Source organism: Vigna unguiculata, chromosome 6 (genome assembly GCF_004118075.2).
Source record: "Vigna unguiculata cultivar IT97K-499-35 chromosome 6, ASM411807v1, whole genome shotgun sequence".
NCBI lineage: Eukaryota > Viridiplantae > Streptophyta > Magnoliopsida > Fabales > Fabaceae > Vigna > Vigna unguiculata.
This window is the reverse complement of record NC_040284.1, coordinates 24,360,198-24,380,298: the sequence shown is the minus strand read 5'-3', so window position 1 is coordinate 24,380,298 and position 20,101 is coordinate 24,360,198. Positions and strand designations below refer to the sequence as shown.

Genomic DNA, 20,101 nt, shown 5'->3' with positions numbered 1-20,101 from the left:
TTTTAAATAATGTATAGTATTAAATTACCCTTATAATTTATTTATTTATTGTGTTGTGATCCCTATTTGTTTTTTCAAATTATAAAAATTGAAATTTAAGGTTTCAATCTCAACATTTCAGTTAATTTGCAAGGTACACTGTGTTAATAAGACGCTCATTTTAAAATTAAAATATTAAATCCACTTTTGCTCCTTATAATTATGCTAATGTCAATGTTAGCTTTACATACAAAACTGAAGAATTTTGGTTCATTTTTAGTATGCCATCTAATTGCCATATAATAATAATAATAATAATAATAATAATAATAATAATTATTATTATTATTATTATTATTCATTTAGGTAAAATATTAATAATAATTCTGACAATTAACTTTAATACATGTATATTAACATTATTTTTATCAATAATCGAATCATATACTAGCAATTGAGCGAAATTGTCTAATTTAAAACAAACTAAAAGAAAAAAAATATATCAAATTAAATTTGACAGAACTAGAACTGTACATTAAAAGCTACATCTACACGTATATCTAAAGTGAATTTTAGCCTCAATAAAACCACGCACATCATTTGAAAAGATGGTGTTATGTTTAAGTGACTCCAATGTTAATTCCAGAAAAAAATATATTGTTATTTAATTTAAGAACTTTCTTTCTTTACCTAGAAACATTTAGCGTATGAAACATATTATTCAAATAATGAATATATAAAAATAAAACACCCTGTAATCCTTAGTAAAACTCTCTTTTAGCATAATCAATACAAGTAATTAATTTGGTTGAATTTGTAAAATAGTGTACTAAATTTACTCATTATATTAATGAATTTTAATTATTTTAATTATTTATTTATAAAAACACACATTTACAATATTTAATAAAAAGGAATTTAATGCTCCATAAAATCCTATAAGTCAAATTTGTTCAAGAATGTGTTTTATGCTAAGAATTAGTAGAACACAGGTAAAACTGATGTTAATATTTGAACACCTGTGTGTTATTATATTTATATATGTGCACAGTGTTAAAGGATATTTAATTCCATTTATTGAGTGGTTTTAATTGTTTTCAGTAATTCATTTATTGAAAATTGAAATAGTCAACTTGTGTGTAGAAGTAGAGGGAATTGGGAGCGAAAACTGATGTGGGAATGAATCTTAACGGTCAAATTTGAAAAAGTTCCGCTCCGAGATTCTGAAACCTTTTTCATGACCGTTTGTTTTCTAAAAATCCTGTTTTTTTTTTTTTTTCCCCTCAAAATCTCTTCTCAGTGGTTACTTCTCTCATCATATCATGGCTTCCTAAACAATCCCACTCTTCTCTCTTCTTTAGAAGCAAAGCCACTTTATGCAACACAGATTCATCAATCAATCATGAGGTGCTTTCTACCATGTTTTCGCTCTTCAAAACGTCGCAACCAATTGCGTTCTAAGGATGCAACTCCCACACAAGTAAGCTCATTTTGCTCTTCCTCTCTTTCTCTCTGTCTCCATTATCTTAACTTCAAGTTTCTCAAAAATTATCACAGACCCATGTTGGGGAAGGAGCTGTTGAACCTCTTGCTCGACAGAAGACTGGTGTTGAAGAACTCATCGATTGCATAGCAGAATCAAAGTGAGCTATCATTTTGTTATGACTTTTTATCTAATTGATTTGGTTACCTATGTAGTTATCCCGTGGTTTATGCTTTCAGAATTAAAAATGAAGAGCAATCAAATAATAACAGCGTTGAAACCAAGGAGGAGAGGGAAGGGGAAGCACTGAAGATAGATGAGAAGAAGGATAACGATGAAAGAGATGAGAGATTGCATCAGGAGGAGTCTTCCGAGTCACTGTTCTCTCTGTCTGTTTGTTCCAGAAAAAAAGTTTCAGATGCGGAAACAGTGGAGCCAGAAGTTAATAGTCCAGTACAACTGGTATTATGCACAAGAGAGGTACTTGAAGCATTTGGGTCATCCCCAAATGCACCACTTCAAAAAGCTTCGTCCGTTCTGAGTCCAGTAGAAGAATTTACCCATGAAAATCCACCCAAGGAGAAGGACGAAGAGGAAGGAGAAGAAGGGAAAGTGAGTCACTCTATTCTACAGTATAGGTATAGAGATTGCCCAGATGAGGAATACGATGAGGTTAATTTAGATACAAGTGATTTGGATTCTACGCTGGAAAATGAGGATCCTCAGAGTGAGAAGAGAGAAAAGGGGGAAGAAGGCGCTGCTTTTGTTAAACGGACATGGGTTGAAGAAGAGTCTTCGGAATCTCTGTTTTCTCTGTCTGCCGATTCAAGACTACGAATTTCATCAGCTGAAGCAGAGAATGAAGTGGACAGTCTAGTAGTGTCAGGCAATGGTGCAAACCGCATGACAGAAAAAGAAGAACAAGATGCTTCCACAGTGGTGAATCGAATAGAGAAAGTTACGAAAGGAAGAGTGAAGATGGATAAAGAAAACATGAAGGTGGTAGTGGAAGATGGTAACATAGCTGTTAGTCCAGAGCGTACTGTGAAGCTGTCAAAGCAGAAGGGTAGGCAAGAAATTGGGGTAGAGACCAGCCTCTCGAGCTGGTTGGTTGAATCGGAAAGCACGCCGGTTTCCATTAATAGTAACAGTTGTGTGGGAGAACATACACCAAAAGGGAGAAGAGGTTCACCGTGGAGTCATGAGGATAGGCCAATTTTGGGAGCATTAACAGTTGAAGAGATTAGGATGTATTCTTTATCTGCATCTTCGAGAAGGTCTAGAAGCCGGAGTCCGGACGAGACACCCATTATAGGTACTGTTGGAAGCTACTGGACTCACACACAACAGACCATGGATTTGCAATTCAACACAAAACGGAAGGTATATATGATCCAAAACTGTAGTTATTTTAGCTTGTTTTGTACTAAAATTCTAGTTTTTTTTTTTACAAATTTAAGATAATTTGAAATGTTTTTTTGTATATATATAAAGCGTCGAATTTTAAAACTGTTTAATTAAAATAGAAGTATTTTAGTCTCTAGAAATATAATAGTTGGTGTTTTCTTAATACACATTGCTTTTATTGCAGGATGTAACACCAAAGAGGAGTACAACGGCATTACAAACAAGACTAGAAGGTGCATTTGATGCTAGTGTATCAATGGGTTCAACGGCGTGATTTTTGTTTTAGCCCTGGAAGAATATTAATGAGAAGCATAGACCATTTTTCTTTTCTTAGCTTGTTTTGAGATCTTTGATCATTTGATGCCCAGATTTTTATATTGAAATTCTTACTTTCGCCGTTGCTGCTGTGCGCAGAGGTTGTCTCAATTCTTACTTTCGCTGTTCAGTATATAAAATCAGGGTCTAGAAAGACAAAAAAATTGTCCCAATTTCCATATTTTTGTATTGGCTACAATTCATTGGCAGCAGCTACTTTAGAGATGATCTATACAAACTTATAGTACATACATAGAGAAAGATGAAGAAAACGTTGCCTAAAAATTATTTGGATATATATATATACATTAATTAGTACATCAATAGTTGTTGCCCCGTGTATTCTCAACAAAAGAAAAGATTCACAACAAAAAAACTAAGAACCCAAAAAACTGAGACCTAGACATCGTGAAAGAGTCTCCTAATCTGGTCAACTGTTGCAGGCATTAACGTAACTGGGCAGCGCTTATACTGTAATGTGGAAAAACGAAAACTAGCATTAGATAGATAAAAAAAAAAGTACGGGCGGATAGATTAAAAAAAAAAAAGTAAGCTAACATTGTTTAAATTTGGGTGCCGATAGATTAAATTTAGCCATGAAATCGGATAGAAGAGTGACCTGAGTAATATACTTAAATATGCAAGCATAGCAGAAGGCAAACCCAGAAACTGTAACTACAGATGGATTTACACGCTTCTGTGAGCACAAGGGACAAATTGTCCTGTCTGGTGGTAGTGGTATCCCATCTTTCTGTACCTGTTTATATTATACATATATTAGACTCACAGTTCATTTACTAGGCAACGAACCAGTACATTGTTTTATTATTTTACTTAGTTACAGTGTGACACTACATCATAGAGGATGCAAATCTATCTAGTGAATTGTGAAAAAGAAACCTCCACAATAATCTGTTTGTCTAGAATAATTTATAATTCAGGCGCAGGTAACAGTTAAAATTTATTTCTTCACCTTTGGTGGGGGAGGAGGAGGGGGCGGAGGATATACTGTCGGAGCTGACATTCTCTCCTCAGCAGACTGGTACCACCATTCCATCATCTACATAAATTGACATAGGTGATGTATTAATAATTAATAATTATACATACAAAGCTAAACCTATTTAAACTGAACCCAGCCAGCAATGGAACAACAAGCTTGAGTCAAATAGTGACCACCCTCGTTCGTAGCAATATTTAATTATACCAAACCGGTGGACACAGATAATTTCTACCAAGTTACGATATTGTTTGTACGTCTTTCAGCGTATTGTTAGTACTCAATGAAAAAAGAATTATACACATATACATACACATATATACTGAACTACTTGCGTATACATATACATATAGACACACACACACACAAACATATACGGATAGCCATCTCGAATTGGAAACTATGCCAATAATATCTACCAAGCTACAATATTGTCTGTACATCTTTCAGGGTATTGTTAGTACTCAATGAAAAAAATATATATACACAAATATACACACGCATACATACATACATATATATATATATATATATATATATATATATATGTATATGTATGTGTGTGTGTGTGTGGGAATAGCCATCTCACCTTAAAGAAGAACACTGCTGCAATCAAACCGGTTTGTGCATAATCAAGAACAGTGTACGTACAGCTGAGCAATGCTCCTTGCAATGTCTGAGATACGAATATATCATGTGATTAAAATGGAGCATAGACAGAACGTTTATTCATAGTCAGCATTGCAATGCATTATATACAGAAGGAGCGTTTAATCACTTTATCCTGCACAATCTAACATAGAAGGTTTCATTATACAGCAAGTTTCTCATAATGCAGACCCAATACTTGAAAGGAACAGGTACATGCACCAGTTATAAAGTTCTACTTCTCAATTCGTTGATCACAATGACTTTCTGGACATTATAAAGATTTTATTTGTACGAACATCAGTCATATTATAGATTTAATAGTGTCAAACGAGATTTAAACAAAAGTAACACAATATAATAGTTCATGCTTCTTACTGTTGAACTTAAAAATAGAACTGACTTAAAAATTACTCATTATAAAATAATTTTACACCTTTAAATATAAACAATAAATGGTAAGCAAAAGTAACTTTTGGTGTAAGAGGGACTGGCTGTAATTGTTGGATGCTATCTCATAAGAAAATCTACGAATTTATAAAATATTTTTTTACAGACTGAGACCATGAGGAGTGTTCTCTTTATATAATTGTACACATAACATAATTACTGCAGTCCAACATTATCTTTGTTGGCTGCTCTATCTACCCTTATTTTCAATTTTTTGTCTAAATAAACATCCAAAATGACATGAATTCATTATTCATCTTAAAATTCTAAACCAGAATTATAAAATTTTCAAGACACAAATTTAATAAGCAATCCAACTTCAAATGAGAATAATGGGAAAGGAAAGGATATTTTGTCAAACAAAAATCAGATAGGAAGCAAAAGAAAATATAGATAAAAAAGTGATGATAGTAGGATAAAGTAGGTCAGAATTAGAATTTGAAAAATAAATCACCAAAGAAAGAAGGACAAAGAACCCATGAATTGAATGATGGCAAAATAATTTTTAGAAAAAAAAAATACAGAGACAATTTATCTTAAATTGTTATACAACGCTTATTATTGTTTACACAAGCTCATAAAAACCATTTATTTTCCACAAATATATTCATGAAACCTTATACATTGATTTATATAAATCTAACTCTGTCTGGATGTCAAAATCAAATATTTGACCACGCCCAAAACAAAAAGAGAAAAAAAAAATGAAAATATTATATGCCAGTCTAATATGAAAAGATAGAAAGCCATGGACAACGTCATTAAAGTATAAGAGTATAACTAGCTTCTTGAGTTTCTTCTTAATTCATGGAAAAATAACGTTATCGTACTGATAAAATCATATACCTTCAACCATTGAGGGCCACGAAGTCTCTCCCGTTCTCGGTTACGCATCTTCGAAATTCTAGAAGACATATCCATCTATCTTGACACGAAAGGAGAGAAAAGAAAAATCAATCATATAAACAGAAATGACAAATTTATTTTCTGGTGTCAGCCAAGCAATTAGAGAATTCTTAAGCTGTTAAGCAACTCACAAATTCTTACATTGAATAATTTATTTGAGTTCCATATAGTGAAGAATGCAATAATAGAATAGTATATATTTTTTCAAACACAATTACCATACAGTAGAATAAAGGTACATGATAGATTGATGGTGCAGATACTTATCACATTTGAAACAAGATTTGATATTCTTGGAAGGATCATGACTAATTAATTTATGCCAATACATTTTTTTCTTCCATAATTCTACTCATTAGCCACTCTAACATGCACCCACCCACAAACAAACAAACATGTAACCTATAACACAACAGCACTTAACAAACACCATAGGATAAAAATATTTTTACATGTTGACAACTCAGGAATACTTGGAAAAGTTATTATTTGACTCAATTACATTTTGGAAACAAGGGGGCTGCTAATATATGGCAACCTTGGGAATTCTAATAGTGTTCCTGTGGAAATGAAAAAGATAAAATCGAGTAAATAGTCAAATTAGTCGTCTCAGTTCGGTTCCTCATATTTACTTAGTTTCTAGTATCCCTGAAACAGTAATTTTTAATTCCTTTTAGTCCCTTTGTGAAATGAGCTATAGTTCCACTAGGGACTAAAATGGTATTAATAAGCTATAAAACTTAAGGATAATCATGATATTAAGTTGTACAAGTGAGGGACTAAAGTGAAAGTAGTTTCAATTTCAAGGATTTATTTAACATTTCCCAATTTCAAAAATTATTATGACATCTCTTCACAATTTTCAGGAAATAGTAAATATTTGTCACAGGTGAAAAATGCATGGGTGATCATATTTTATTTTTCAAATAACACAAAATAATGAAGATTTTTCTAAATGTAAATAATATCCTAATTCATAACTATCTACCAGCTCTTGCCCAGTAGCTCGACAGACATGAATCCCAAGTGCGTGCAGTGCTAGCGAGTAGTATCCAGTAGCATCCAACAAGTATAACATCTGGTAAGCAAATTGCAAACCTGCATTGCAAATATCCTACATTAGACATTGAAGGATATTCAAACTCCAGAGAATAGTTTGTCGTTCCAGATAGAACGAATGCATAACCTCGAATAAAAAACTAATCGAGTTCTTAAAATCAAGTTGATTCGGGTTTATCCGTTGGGAAAAAAAAAATCAGGATACAAATGCTAACTCTTAACATCTTGCATTTAACATACCCTCAGTACTAGCGTGCAACCACGGGTAGCAAAACCCTACAATTTTCTGAACTCTCTTAGTGATACGCATTGTAACAGAGGCACCAGCGTCAGAGGTTGGCGTTGACAGCGGAGAATAATCTCCTCGGCCATCATCATATCCTCCATTTTCATCTCCCCATAGAGTGGCCTGAAGCCTCGCTTCCCTCTCTCTGTTGTAGATTGAATGCAACTTAGATTTCATATACGGCAACACAACCTGTTTAATCAATCATAACGGAGGAAATTAAGAAGCAGTAATTAGGGTTAAACGACAAAAAAAAAGGAGAACAACTACAGTACCAAAAAAACAACGGAAAGAATTTTCTGGCGTCTCCGCAAGCTGCCTCCACCGGCGGTGGCCGCAGCAGTATCGTCAATCTTGGCGGTGATATTGGCCGGTCTTCTTCGAAGACCGTACAGAGATTCCGAAAAAGAAGCATCTAGAAAGAGGAAATAAGAGGAATGAGCAGTATTAATTGGTGTTGTGCGTGATGGAGAGTGTGATTTTTGGGTGTACCTGTGGTTCGTAAGGTGTGAGATTCGAGGACGAGCATGAGTAAGGCGAAGGATTCGTCTTCGAAGTCTAGGAGCTTGTGAAGGAAGGGTCGGCGTAAGGCCAAGACGCCGATGGAGTAAGTGAGAGCGGCGCGGAGACTCGCCGGAAGCTGCTGAGCCGCCGCCATCTCGAAGAAGGTGGGGCGGCTGCCTTGCCCACCCACCTGGAACAACATCTCTCTCTTTCAATCCCGCCACACCAGCCACCGCCATGCTCACCTCGTTTCCATTTATCTCTTCTACCTGCTCTCTGATTTTTTTTTCACTCCTTGTTTGTTAATGGTAAAAGTAAAATTATAATTATAATAATTTTTTATTATAAAAATTTGGAAATATAATAAATATTTTTTAATCAATTGATAATAATTTTCATTCATAAATTTTAATGCAAAATTAAAATTCGTCAAATTTTATATAAAACACGCAAAAAAATATTTAACACTTTTATTATTTTTAAAATTTACAAATAAAATTATATTAACATTTTGAATAAAACAAATTTTAATTTCCCGTCTAAATTTAAAAAGTTAACAAATACTTGGTCTATTATAATATATTAAAACTAAAATCTTCTTTTTTACCAAAAATAAACTCTAATAGTCTAGGTGAGTAAAAATAAACCTCCCTCTATTTGATTTCTTGATAAACAAAGTAAATTGGATTAGTAATTTGAAATTAACACATGTCCAATGAGTTAAATATATTTTTGTTTATGATATTTTGTAAATTAATTAATAATAAAAAACATTGACTTGAATATCATTTTAATCCCATTGTCTATTTATTTTATTCAATTTGATCTAATTATTAATAGAAAAACAATTTCCGAAAAGACAAGAACGAGAACACTTAAATTCTATTTATGGCACATTTTAGAAGGAAAAAGAAGACGATAAGCACTTTGAAACATCCAATAATATTTCTACAACTTCCATGGAGTCCAAACAAGTCCAAGAATATTTAACAATTCTAGGCAATGAATTACATCCCAAAGATTATCCTACAACCGTTAAACAATCCAACTGTTATGAACTTTTCACCCGTTTTGTAGCTGGACCAACTTCATCTTCATCTTCATTTTCATTCTTCACTTCTTCACCTTCATTCATCACTTCTTCACCTTCACTTACTTTTTGCTTTGTGCTTCCGTTCTTCTCTTCATGCATGACTTTCTCACGTTCCTCATTTGAGGTTTCTACCGGAGGAGAAGAAGGGGTAGCGGTGGCGGTGGTGGCAGCGGCGGCCTCTCCGGAGGAGCCATTAACCTTCTTGTCACCCATCTCTCTTTGTTTCTCAAACATCATCTGAAGACGTTTCCCTTGGTCTTCGATTTGAATCTGCAACTTTCTTTGGATCTGCATACACAACACAATAGTTACAGTCTCAGAATGAAAGAGAAACCAAACACAACTAACTCCCCTCAAGTGAATCCTAAAGTACTAATAAGTTAACAACCTCGAGTTGCTCGTGAAGTCGCTTCTGGAGATCCATCTGCAATCGTAATGCTTCAGTGATCCCTTTACTCCTGCAAAAGAATTACCAGAGTATGTTTCTGAGCATTGTTATGTTCATTCTGAGAAAGGAATCTCAAGGAGCAACTCTTCATATATGACATCAGAATGGTATCGTAGCAACAATGAATTAATTGGTACTAATCTTTGTTCGATTATATCTCAAATTAGAATATTAGAGAAGAGTTAAACTGAGAAAACGTTACATTTGGAAGAGAACTCACGTTTTTAAGTCTAGAGATTTCATTTCTTCTATTGGAGTCGTCTTTTTCTCTGATGTTCCTGCTTGCATAGAAGAACAGTTTATTAATAAAAAGGAATTTCTGTGTGCTTGTAATAAATGCAATGTGACCTAAAGACTTAACTTTCTCTTTGGTTGGATGAGAGAGAGGGAGAAAATAATTTGAACTTTAAAATGAAGAGAAAAAATTGAATTTTTATCCTCCTCCAACAATAAAGAGAAATTCCCATTTCTTAAAATGTTCTATATTTCTATTCTGTCTCTCTGAAAGCAAACAGGTTAAGGAAGTTTGAAGAAGAGGCACAATATGATTCCTAATCACACTTCAACATACCTTCTGATGGCTCTGGTTTGTATCTGGCAGTTCTATACTTCTGAAATGAAAACCATTTGGAAAACATGAGATCAAATAAATTGACACACACCTAGAAGCTATTTAAGAGGATGATGGATCAAAGATGTACCTGCAAGTGGCTTTTTACATGATAGATGGTAAGGCCATCAACTTTCATCAGATTCAACACACCCTTTGGAGTAGCCTCTGCGTGTTAAGTAGTTAACCATCATGAGATAACAAGAAACATTCCAGAGAGAAGATTACAAAGAATGAGACTACGGAGATGAACATACTCTCACTACCACCAAGCTGATTTACTGCTTCCACAAAGGCCTCGTGAAGTTCTGGAGTCCAACGCATTCTAGTCTTAGTCTGTGGTGTGGTTGCTCCTGAATTGCCATTAACTTCTCCAGATGGTATATCCAGCAACTGAGGAACCTGAAATGCACACACCTACTTCTTCTAGTAACTTAATTTCACAGATGTGACAAGTATTTGCGAAAATCAGCTTGAGAAACATACCTTTGGCTTTGGTTCTGCAACATTGTCATCACCAAGAAGCTGACTCCAGTTGGGGTGAAGAGAATCATCAATTGACATTAACTGATCAACCCACTCCCCAAAATCGGTTCTTTTGACATTATCATCATTTATGTAACAGGAACTGTCTACAACCTGATCATGCTGGGCAGAAATATTCTCGGGAAAGCTAAGAATATCTTGAAATGGATCTGGTCCCCAGGTGATATCTGTGCTCTCATGAGGGTGAGAAATGAATGTTGTTGAGTGTATTTCGGAAGACACATTGTCATCCAATGTCTGAGAAACAAAGGGGAGATCTTCATTTTGCCTATCATGCTGTGAAGCATAGGAAAAAGGGGTGCCAATGCCATCAGGGTATTCAGAGGGTGATGAGATCATCTTGCCAGCACTTCTGATTGCATTTGATGAGACAGGATTTGCACTAGCAGGTGAAAGATGACAAGAATCTGGGGGTTTCATATACTTGTTTTCTAGGGGAGTGGGAAGAACACGAGAAGATGAAGACATAGCTCTCGAGTCTCCCAAGTGAATCTGCAGCACTTTAACACAGTGTGTACATTGGTTTAGCCTCGAAGCTGCTGAAATTTAACACCAAGCCATAAAAAAACAAGTTCAGTTCAAGCATCAGCTTTAGCAGAAAAAGGGAGGTTTGAAGAAAAAAAGGTTGTCAAGAGAGTCATCAAATTGAAATTCGCAGTTAAAAAGCATTGACGAGTGTCGCAGTCCGTGAACAGAACCAACCACCAGAGCTGCCACACCACTCTCTCCGCAGCCACAAATTGAAGAAAACGAACCCACAAACGCAAGATGCCTCTTTTTGCTACCCATAACCGTTCATTGAGACCACCCAATTCAGCCCATAACAGATCAAAATCACAGCCCCAGATTCACAGAATTTCATTAAAAAAACTGAATTTACAAAAAATTTAACAAGGCACGGAGAATTTCAAGAGATAAAGAAAATCCGATGTGAAAAACATGGAGTGTTTAAAGGGTGAAGAACTGAAAGTGCACACATATGGAATAAAAAACGCAGCAGTAGAAAATCTTACCTATAAAGGGATGATGACGATGATGAGTCTTTGGAATTGGGAAAAACCTGAAACGGAATCTAAAAAGCCGAGGAATCCAAGTAAAAAACGGAGAGAGGGAAGATAGAGAAGAAGAGGAGGAGAAAGAGGGAAGAAATGTAATGCACACGTATATGATGAGTTTGTCGTGTTTAACTCAAACAAACAATCTTAGAATCCAAACTCTGTTCTTGCTTTTGATTCTACTTCTCATGATTATGGTAAGAACAGGTGAACCCAAAAAAAAACATCCTGCGGCTCGCACGTGTGGGGACAGGGAGGTTCTGGGCCGTCAGATTTCAGTCGATTTATGGGTTTTGTTTTGTCCTTAGTTGCCATTTGCAAGTTGTTGACTTTGATAAGCGAAGAAAAAAATGAGATGGAAAATGGAAAATATTAAAAAAAGGGTAAAGTAAAGTGCTTGGTAGTGTTGGTTTTGGTGTTGGCTGCTGATGAATACGAAAGGCTGCTGATGATGATGTTGGGTGTGAAGTGAGAGTGTCCAAAATGGTCAATCCACCATGATGTCACTTTCTACTTCCTTTTGGCAACTTCATGGTGCCACTTTCTTCCTCCAACCACTTTCTCTTAATTTTCTGGGAATTCAATGGCAGAGATGCTGTGATCACTCTGTAACAAATACTAACAAGTTTTCTCAAGTTTCAAACTTTGATAGAAAAGGAAAATAACAAGTATTGGTGGCACCAAAGGGTGTTTGTTTTTCCGAACATTGGATGCAATTTTCTTTATTCTTTGCAGTCCAAGTGCAGTGAATGTTTAGTGTTAGTTGACACATGGAGAGAAAGGGATAGAATGGAAAAGGAATATAAATATGGTATAATAAAAAAGATAGAGATCGAGAATACTTGGTTTAGTTAAAAATACTTATTTTAGTCTTAAAATCAAATTTATATCATATGTAAAAATTATTAGAATAAAGAAAGTAGTTTATGGAAAGAAAAACGTTTAATATCTCAATGAGGTAGTTGATTTTAACTAGATATTGTTTCGTAAATTAAATACTTATTGGTTCAAATTTTGTTGGTTCTTATTTTTTTGAATTTTTGTAAGTTATGGTTAATTTGGTATTTTTTAAGCTCGTTTAAATCAGTAATGAAATATTATGTATGCTATTACGTGTTTTATTTATTACGTGTCTTATTTTTTATTATGTGGTCCGTTTCTATACTATGTGAGGTGAATTTAAATATATTTTTATATGAAATTTGGGGATAAATAGGGAAGTAGGGTTTTCAGATTTAAGTATGGATGAACAAAGTTTCAAAGTACTTCATCCTCAATCCAACTTGGTGCAAAATTGATAGGTATGTCTCGTTGTCAATCTTCTTCCTTTGGCTGTAATAGCTGGGGGCAACATTGTTGTACAAGTTCCTTTCATGGTGGTCGTTCAGGGGGATGGGTTTAACTCCCATTTGCAATTGTGCAGAGCTGACAACTTTAAGAATAACAAAAATTTCTAATAATATTGGTAGACAATTTTGGGGTTATCCCAATTACAAGGTTAGATTAATAATACCAAATTTTTATAATCTTTTTAATATAAATATTTGTATGTAATAAAAATTTGGTGTATTATTTTTGGTGTGTTGATTTACAGAGTGATTCTTCCAATGTGGTCTGGTGTAACTATTTCAAATGGTATTGTGAAAACGATGTTGACGAAAAGGATGTTTTCATCATTAGGAAAAAAGTGAAGATAAATAATCTGAAGAATTCACGTAGGCTTTCTAAGAAAAGGATGTAATTAGTGGTAGGATTCAGATGTATCGTGATTTTATTTAACATAGTGTTGTTATAAGGACCGAACAACATCTCCCATGACCAAAATTTGTTATGACCTAATTATGCACAAAATTGGACAACAACATCGAACCTATCACTAGTCATCCCCCTAAACAATATATGGAAATAGAGTTAAAAGATTGTCAAATGTAGTTCTACTTTAACTTAATGAGAGACCACTTATACATTCAAAAACGATTAAAGTAAGGACGACGATCATACCCACCACCAACAACTGACACGGACGACAATTAAAATAATAGGTCACCAATGTGTGATCCACCAACAAAGACAACACAAAATGATGCAATTAACAACGTATCAAACACACAATCACCACATTCTGAGAACCTCAAACCCCAAACTCAATACGAAAATCCTAAACAAAAAAGCATAAAACAACGCAATACAAATAAACAAAAATAAACCATTAACCTCGTCGATAATGAATACGTTCGAAGTTTAAAACAAAATGCAGAAAATCCTGCACACCAATCTCATGAAAGCATAATCTGACGAAATCACAATCTTCTCCTCTCCTAGCGAAAAACACATCACCTGCCGTGATTCAAAAACCCTAACTACGATTTGTTCCCTAATTTTAATTGTAACACATTTAAATCTACCTCACAAACGGGCGTGTAATAAAAAATAAAACACATAATGCAAACAATGTCAATACAATGATACAATGATGCTCCGGGCGTATAATAAAAAATAAAACATGTAACGCAAACAATGTCAATACAATGATGCTCCGTTACTAACGACATTTAAAAAAATATCAAATTGACCATAATTTAATAAAAAATATAACTTTTTTAAAAATTTCAAAAAAAAAAAACTAAAGTGAACAAAATTTAGGAAAATTAAACTAATAATATATTTAAGCCACCTCGTTATTAATAAATATTGTCGCTTTGTGTTGTTATATTATTTTATTGTTTATTCATTCATTAATTAATTTTTAGAACTTCATAATAAACTAATAAAGTAGATAATTAAAAACATAGGATTTCTTAATAACTATAGGTACTGAGTTCAATAGCCATCTAGCAGACTATATTTATTATCTCTTTTACGAGTTTTTTTTAAGATTAAATATATTTTTGATTTCAGTGAGAATATAAATTAGTTCATTTTCGAAATTTTAATCTAATTTAGTCTTTCAATTTTAGAAATGCGTGAATTTAATTTTTTTAACCAAATTTTGTTAAGTTTATTTCACATTTTAAAAACGTCTCATGATAGGTTTTAAATTAACATTAAAGCGAAAATGTGTCAAATAGTATAAACAACTTAAATACTATTATGAAATATGCTTGAAACATTAAATAAACTTAATAAAATTTTGTTCAAAAAATTAAATTTACGCATTTTTAAGATGTGAAACTAAATTGGTCAAAGTTTCGAAAAAGAACTAATTTTAATTTTCACTGAAAGTTAAGAGACAAAAAACATATTTAATTTTTTCTTTATTTCATCACCGATAGAAGAATTAGTTTATAGCGAAAAACCATACTAAAATATCTAACCCACAAACAAAATATTAAATCATTTATTTTTATAACATACACTTAAAAACTAATACACTATATATATATATATATATATATATATATATTTAAATAGACGTTTGTTTGAATAAGTTTTCTCATAAATTATTCTTTGACAGAAAATCAAAGGAGCAATACAATTTAATTTACTTATCCATAAATTGAAATTATCTTATATAAATTTTTATTTGATACTTTTATCCTACTTTTTTAATAGGACTATAAAGCTTCACTAATTAAAACCAAACGGATTAAATAGTAGACCAAAAGGGGTTCGGCTCATGTACAATACGTGAAAGAAAAAACGAAAAACCATTAAAGATTTGTATTCGCACCCACATATTGTTTTCTCTACCTAAAATATTCAAAATTGCAAAATTTAAAGATATTTTAATTCTGTAATTTAAAATTCAAAAATGTATTTGAGATTATACAATCTAAAAAATACATGCTAAGGTCTAAAAATATATTTTAAATTACACAATCTGAAAAAATATTCTAAGTTATACAGTTCAGAACATGTTAATGTTACTTAACTCTATTGCTTGATATGAAAACATTTTGCAGACTATACATAATCAATAAATGCAGTATAAATTATAGAATGTGACATTACGCATTTTATATTTTATATTTTAGTTTCAGATTAAAATGTGAAATAAGTTTCATAGTTTTTCACAATTCAAAAATCTAAAAAAAGAGGCATTACTTCGTCGGCAACAATAGACCCAAATTTGGTCCATTGTTGCTGATAAAATAGGAAAAAACAAATTAGTTTAAAGTCATATACAAGAAGTTGGAGAGTGAAAAAACTCTTTTTTTAAGTATTAACTTTAATTACATATTTTGAACAAGAAATCAAAGTCTTTGACTAATTAAGTTGAAATAATACTGTATTATTTAATTCACAGAACTGATACGAAATCATTTCAATCTAAATAGTAAGAAAGAAGATAAAATAAAAAGGTACGATTTTGAAGGTTTTTGTGTTTAACAGTGAGAGTAGTTAGCATTACCACGTCAAGTTTCCTTTTTTGTTGCTTCAGAAATCATGTGATTGAACAAAAGAACTACAAAAAAAAAAAAGTAACAACATAAGATGTCGAAAAGAACATGCCACGTGTCCAATAATCGCGAGTCACAAGGAAGAATCTGTCACTGTTAGCGTGCAGTGTCCCTTCTTCTTCTCGCTTCGCAACACTTCCTTTTTCTTCCCTATTATTCTGCAACCACCACTTCCAACACTAACAAAACTCACTCACATCACAACCAACACACCAAAGTAGAAAACAAAGGCATTTCCTGAGGCAGAACTCGCTTCATCAACATGACAACGGTGGAACCAGCCAACGATTCCATGGCAACCGTGGCAGACAAGGCACCGGTAACTGCTCAGAGAAAGGTCCCGCAGGACTTGGACACCAAGCTCCCCAAACCATGTGATCCACTCTCTTCTTATTTTGGTTTCTTGTTTGATTAATGATGTTTGACCAAGTTAATGATACGATGATATTGTTTATGGGCATTCCAGCTTTTTTATGTAATCGAATTAAGGTTTCTAAAGGAGGAAGCTTTAATGGGGTTTTTCTAAAATTCAGATTTGCCACGAGCTTTGGTTGCTCCTGACACAGAGAATGTGAATGGAACGTGGGGCTACAAGCACAACGACATGTCAGTACTTCAGCAGCATGTGTCCTTCTTCGACCTTAACAATGACGGTGTCGTTTACCCATGGGAGACATACAAGGGTAATGTTTTTTATTTGTATGTGTATTTTGATGTTTTTGGTTCAACCTCTGTTAGTTTGTTGCTTTTTGGGTAAGCTTGATGACTCAAAGTTCACATCTTTGATTGTTGTTTTTGTGGTTTTGTAGGACTTCGTTCACTGGGTATCAACGTGATTCTTGCCTTCATATTCTCGATTGTTATTCATGTAGCTCTCAGCTATCCTACTCTTCCGGTGAGACACTATTTCTGTATATGATTTACCTTAATGACCATTATTACTTGCACTCGTTACATGTTCTGGTTTTTTCACAGACATGGCTACCTTCACCATTTTTCCCAATTCACATAAAGAACATACATAAGGCCAAGCATGGAAGTGACAGTGGTAGCTATGACACAGAGGGAAGGTAAGTGAAGATAACGATTCGTTGAATAATGTTAAACCCTACTTTAACAAATGGTAACATAAATAACACTGTAAACAACATTATTGCAGGTTCATGCCATCAAATCTGGAATTCATCTTCAGTAAGTATGCACGAGAAGTGCCTGATAAATTGTCACTGAGGGAGCTATGGCATATGACTGAAGCAAACAGAGTTGCATTTGACTTCTTTGGCTGGTACTCTCTCTATTCCTCTTTCTTACACTTTTTTTGAATGCACAAGAAATGTTGAGAATGGTGGACTGAAAAAGGGTTGAAACCATTGCAGGGTTGCGAGCAAATTTGAGTGGGGAGCGTTGTATATCCTTGCAAAAGATGAACATGGGTATCTGACAAAAGAAGCTGTGAGGCGTTGCTTTGATGGAAGCTTGTTTGAGTATTGTGCTAAACATCGTAAAGGTGCTGCTGGAAAAATGGCTTGACAGCTTCTTCAGATTTTCTGTGTTAGGATAACACTTTTGGATAACAAAATTGTGGTTTGTTTAGTACCAAATGGTTTACCAGTTAATGGCTGTTTCTGATTTCCAACTTCTTCTCTGTTTCATCTTTTCCTCTGATCTCTATCGGTCTTTCATATACTTCAAATCAGAATTCAGAGAAACCATGCGATGAGACTTTTAAATATAATTAACATATGTAAAGAACTTCATTAAATTAAATTAACATTCAACAAAGTTGCAATTTAATAAAAATTTTAAAGATACAAAAGAGTAACAAAAATTAATAATATGAGTTTATTATATTATTTAGTAAACGAAATGTATTAAATATTTTTACATAAAAAAATAAATAATAAATAAAAATATTAAAAAATAAAAATATTTAAATGTGAGAAATAAAAAATATTTAATTGACATATATTATTTTAATATAATTGCACAAAGATTGTGATAAAAATAAAAATATTTAGGAGATGCAAATGAATTTCATAATAAGCTATGTAATTAGAGAAAATAAAAAATAGAGTATGTAGTGTATGTATCTATGTATAAATTAGAGCGCGTATAAGTATCCACGGGTATGGATATTATGATATCTGCATCCGTCACATTAACATGTGGGTTAACACGCGGGTATAAAAAGTATTTGTACCCGTTATATGCGGATATCTATTTACAATATTCATTTCTTACCCGTTACGCATTAGTTTCAATTTCAATTCATTTATCGAATATTATTTCTACAAAAAATCAATTTCATATATATATATATATATATATATATATATATATATATATATATATATATATATATAAGGTTACTTAATAAATTATGAGTATGACAAGATAGGTATTATGGTAGCTATAGGGACAAGGACGAGGCAAATATATTTATCCTCATTCTTATTCCTTTACCCAATTGAAAAAGTCGGATATCGCTCATACCATATCTAGTAAATGCAGAGATTTTTCGTCAAAATAAAAACGAGATCGGACAATATCAACAAGGCGAGTTTATTTGTCATCCTTAACTCTAACCGCTATCATTGCTCAACAAGTATGAAAAACTTCCCAAAAAAATATTGTGTGCTGACATGGTTTACCTCATTCCTTAGTTGCGAATAATGGTGGTCAATTTATTTGCGGGGATCCCTAGCACAGTTAAGGATCAAACACTTAATTAATTTTACAATTTTATAAATTTATAAATTTATAATTATATAATTTTGTAATTTTATAAACTTATACTTTTATAAATTCCAATATATTTGTCCTATACCAATGCTAGACGTCATGTGGTCTAGTTCCTGTTATCTTGAAGCTAAGGCGTGCTAATGCTTCTATGTTATTGGATTGTAAAAAAATATGAAGTTAATGGGTGTTCATACCAATTATGTAGACGGTAGTCTAACTAATACATTATGTATTATTAATAGAAACATTCATATGTAATACTTATAACTTAAATTACATAGTTTGATAAGAAGTTTACAACTGAAGAGTTTCAAAACCTTAAATTACAATGTCAAAATAAAATAAACATGATGAAATCCTATAATCTAAGCTGATGTAGATGAATCAGCCACGAACGTTATGATATCCTCTAACATTCCTACCACATTCTTCACACGTTGCATGAGCTATCTGTAATGCCTCATGAGTCATGTCCCATGCAACTGTTCCATCATTAACATCACGACAATCAACCATACTCTGTAGAATGTTCGCCTTGCGTTTGAGTGCGTCATGTAATAAGAATAACATGCAATTGCATAAAAATGTATTCTTATAAAAAGTTATCAACATAATGAAAACAAAGTGACTCACTCGAAGATTGTTTTGTTTTCTGACTCTGTCCTTTTGGATATTGGCATATCACCTGCGATGTGATGGCGTCGTCAGGGTATGAGACTTGGTCGGTCTTCGTCAGCACAAAGAATGACATAAGGATGGGACACCCTCCTAAACTACTTAAGGTATCCCTCAGCACATGTAGATGGAGAGTAAGCCAATGTCAACGACGTCAAGACATGTTTGACATACTGTAACCACCGATCATCAATTGTAGTTATATTAGTTTCTTGAACCACACCTGGAGAGATAGGAATTGGCTGCTCATAGCCATATTGCCTCAAAACCCTCTCAGGCAAATGACGATGAAGAACCCCACCAACTTGAATTAATCGTAGTTATGTATATCTTATGGAAGACTAATATTTGTTAATTGTATTAAATATTTGATTGTTGTAGTTTATTTTAGAAAATTTCATATTGTAATGTACTTCTAAAAATACATTTGTAATTATTTTACTAATATAAAAATACTAACTCCTTTGGCCAAGGAACAAACATACTTTGGTCTTA

At 33.2% G+C, this 20,101-nt stretch overlaps 4 protein-coding genes across 5 annotated transcripts; 2 read left to right on the top strand and 2 right to left on the bottom strand.

Annotated features, from left to right (window-relative positions):
• Nucleotides 1-1,228: 1,228 nt before the first annotated feature.
• LOC114188909 lies at nt 1,229-3,353 on the top strand. The gene is made up of 4 exons (XM_028077577.1): nt 1,229-1,459; nt 1,537-1,622; nt 1,702-2,845; nt 3,054-3,353. Exons 1-4 carry the CDS (start codon nt 1,382-1,384, stop codon nt 3,141-3,143), a joined length of 1,398 nt encoding a protein of 465 aa, XP_027933378.1. The 5' UTR covers nt 1,229-1,381; the 3' UTR covers nt 3,144-3,353.
• LOC114188910 (peroxisome biogenesis protein 12) lies at nt 3,349-8,295 on the bottom strand. The gene is made up of 9 exons (XM_028077578.1): nt 8,026-8,295; nt 7,809-7,948; nt 7,488-7,725; nt 7,177-7,286; nt 6,129-6,203; nt 4,774-4,860; nt 4,158-4,244; nt 3,804-3,941; nt 3,349-3,655 (listed from the first exon to the last, which is right to left on the bottom strand). The coding sequence occupies exons 1-9, from the start codon at nt 8,237-8,239 to the stop codon at nt 3,584-3,586; spliced, it is 1,161 nt and encodes a 386-aa protein (XP_027933379.1). The 5' UTR covers nt 8,240-8,295; the 3' UTR covers nt 3,349-3,583.
• Nucleotides 8,296-8,933: 638 nt separating this feature from the next.
• On the bottom strand, nt 8,934-12,040 carry LOC114188772 (protein PHR1-LIKE 1-like). 2 transcript variants are annotated; one of them, XM_028077411.1, is made up of 8 exons: nt 11,748-12,040; nt 10,675-11,270; nt 10,446-10,590; nt 10,280-10,356; nt 10,150-10,189; nt 9,799-9,856; nt 9,519-9,588; nt 8,934-9,418 (listed from the first exon to the last, which is right to left on the bottom strand). In XM_028077411.1, exons 2-8 carry the CDS (start codon nt 11,200-11,202, stop codon nt 9,089-9,091), a joined length of 1,248 nt encoding a protein of 415 aa, XP_027933212.1. In that variant the 5' UTR covers nt 11,203-11,270; nt 11,748-12,040; the 3' UTR covers nt 8,934-9,088. The 2 variants fall into 2 exon arrangements, with proteins under 2 accessions (XP_027933212.1, XP_027933211.1); XM_028077410.1 differs by having other exon boundaries at nt 10,675-11,273; nt 11,748-12,036.
• Nucleotides 12,041-16,286: 4,246 nt separating this feature from the next.
• On the top strand, nt 16,287-17,825 carry LOC114188774 (peroxygenase-like). Its single transcript, XM_028077413.1, has 6 exons — nt 16,287-16,563; nt 16,723-16,872; nt 16,999-17,084; nt 17,165-17,259; nt 17,349-17,474; nt 17,566-17,825. The coding sequence occupies exons 1-6, from the start codon at nt 16,452-16,454 to the stop codon at nt 17,717-17,719; spliced, it is 723 nt and encodes a 240-aa protein (XP_027933214.1). The 5' UTR covers nt 16,287-16,451; the 3' UTR covers nt 17,720-17,825.
• The last annotated feature ends 2,276 nt before the right edge of the window (nt 17,826-20,101 follow it).

What these genes read in the sequence shown, in the direction of transcription:
- LOC114188909 (XM_028077577.1), top strand. Translation starts at nt 1,382, where the DNA reads ATGAGGTGCTTTCTACCATGTTTTCGCTCTTCAAAACGTCGCAACCAA. An exon ending in AGGATGCAACTCCCACACAA is followed by an intron (nt 1,460 to 1,536) that starts GTAAGCTCATTT and finishes AAATTATCACAG; the next exon opens with ACCCATGTTGGGGAAGGAGC. An exon ending in GATTGCATAGCAGAATCAAA is followed by an intron (nt 1,623 to 1,701) that starts GTGAGCTATCAT and finishes TTATGCTTTCAG; the next exon opens with AATTAAAAATGAAGAGCAAT.
- LOC114188910 (XM_028077578.1), bottom strand. Translation starts at nt 8,239, where the DNA reads ATGTTGTTCCAGGTGGGTGGGCAAGGCAGCCGCCCCACCTTCTTCGAG. An exon ending in GAGCTACTGGGCAAGAGCTG is followed by an intron (nt 6,204 to 7,176) that starts GTAGATAGTTAT and finishes GTGTCAAGATAG; the next exon opens with ATGGATATGTCTTCTAGAAT. An exon ending in TATTTAAGTATATTACTCAG is followed by an intron (nt 3,656 to 3,803) that starts GTCACTCTTCTA and finishes TCCACATTACAG; the next exon opens with TATAAGCGCTGCCCAGTTAC.
- LOC114188772 (XM_028077411.1), bottom strand. Translation starts at nt 11,202, where the DNA reads ATGTCTTCATCTTCTCGTGTTCTTCCCACTCCCCTAGAAAACAAGTAT. An exon ending in TTGCAGAACCAAAGCCAAAG is followed by an intron (nt 10,591 to 10,674) that starts GTATGTTTCTCA and finishes TGTGCATTTCAG; the next exon opens with GTTCCTCAGTTGCTGGATAT. An exon ending in ATGTAAAAAGCCACTTGCAG is followed by an intron (nt 10,190 to 10,279) that starts GTACATCTTTGA and finishes TTTTCATTTCAG; the next exon opens with AAGTATAGAACTGCCAGATA.
- LOC114188774 (XM_028077413.1), top strand. Translation starts at nt 16,452, where the DNA reads ATGACAACGGTGGAACCAGCCAACGATTCCATGGCAACCGTGGCAGAC. An exon ending in CCCATGGGAGACATACAAGG is followed by an intron (nt 16,873 to 16,998) that starts GTAATGTTTTTT and finishes GTGGTTTTGTAG; the next exon opens with GACTTCGTTCACTGGGTATC. An exon ending in TCAGCTATCCTACTCTTCCG is followed by an intron (nt 17,085 to 17,164) that starts GTGAGACACTAT and finishes GTTTTTTCACAG; the next exon opens with ACATGGCTACCTTCACCATT.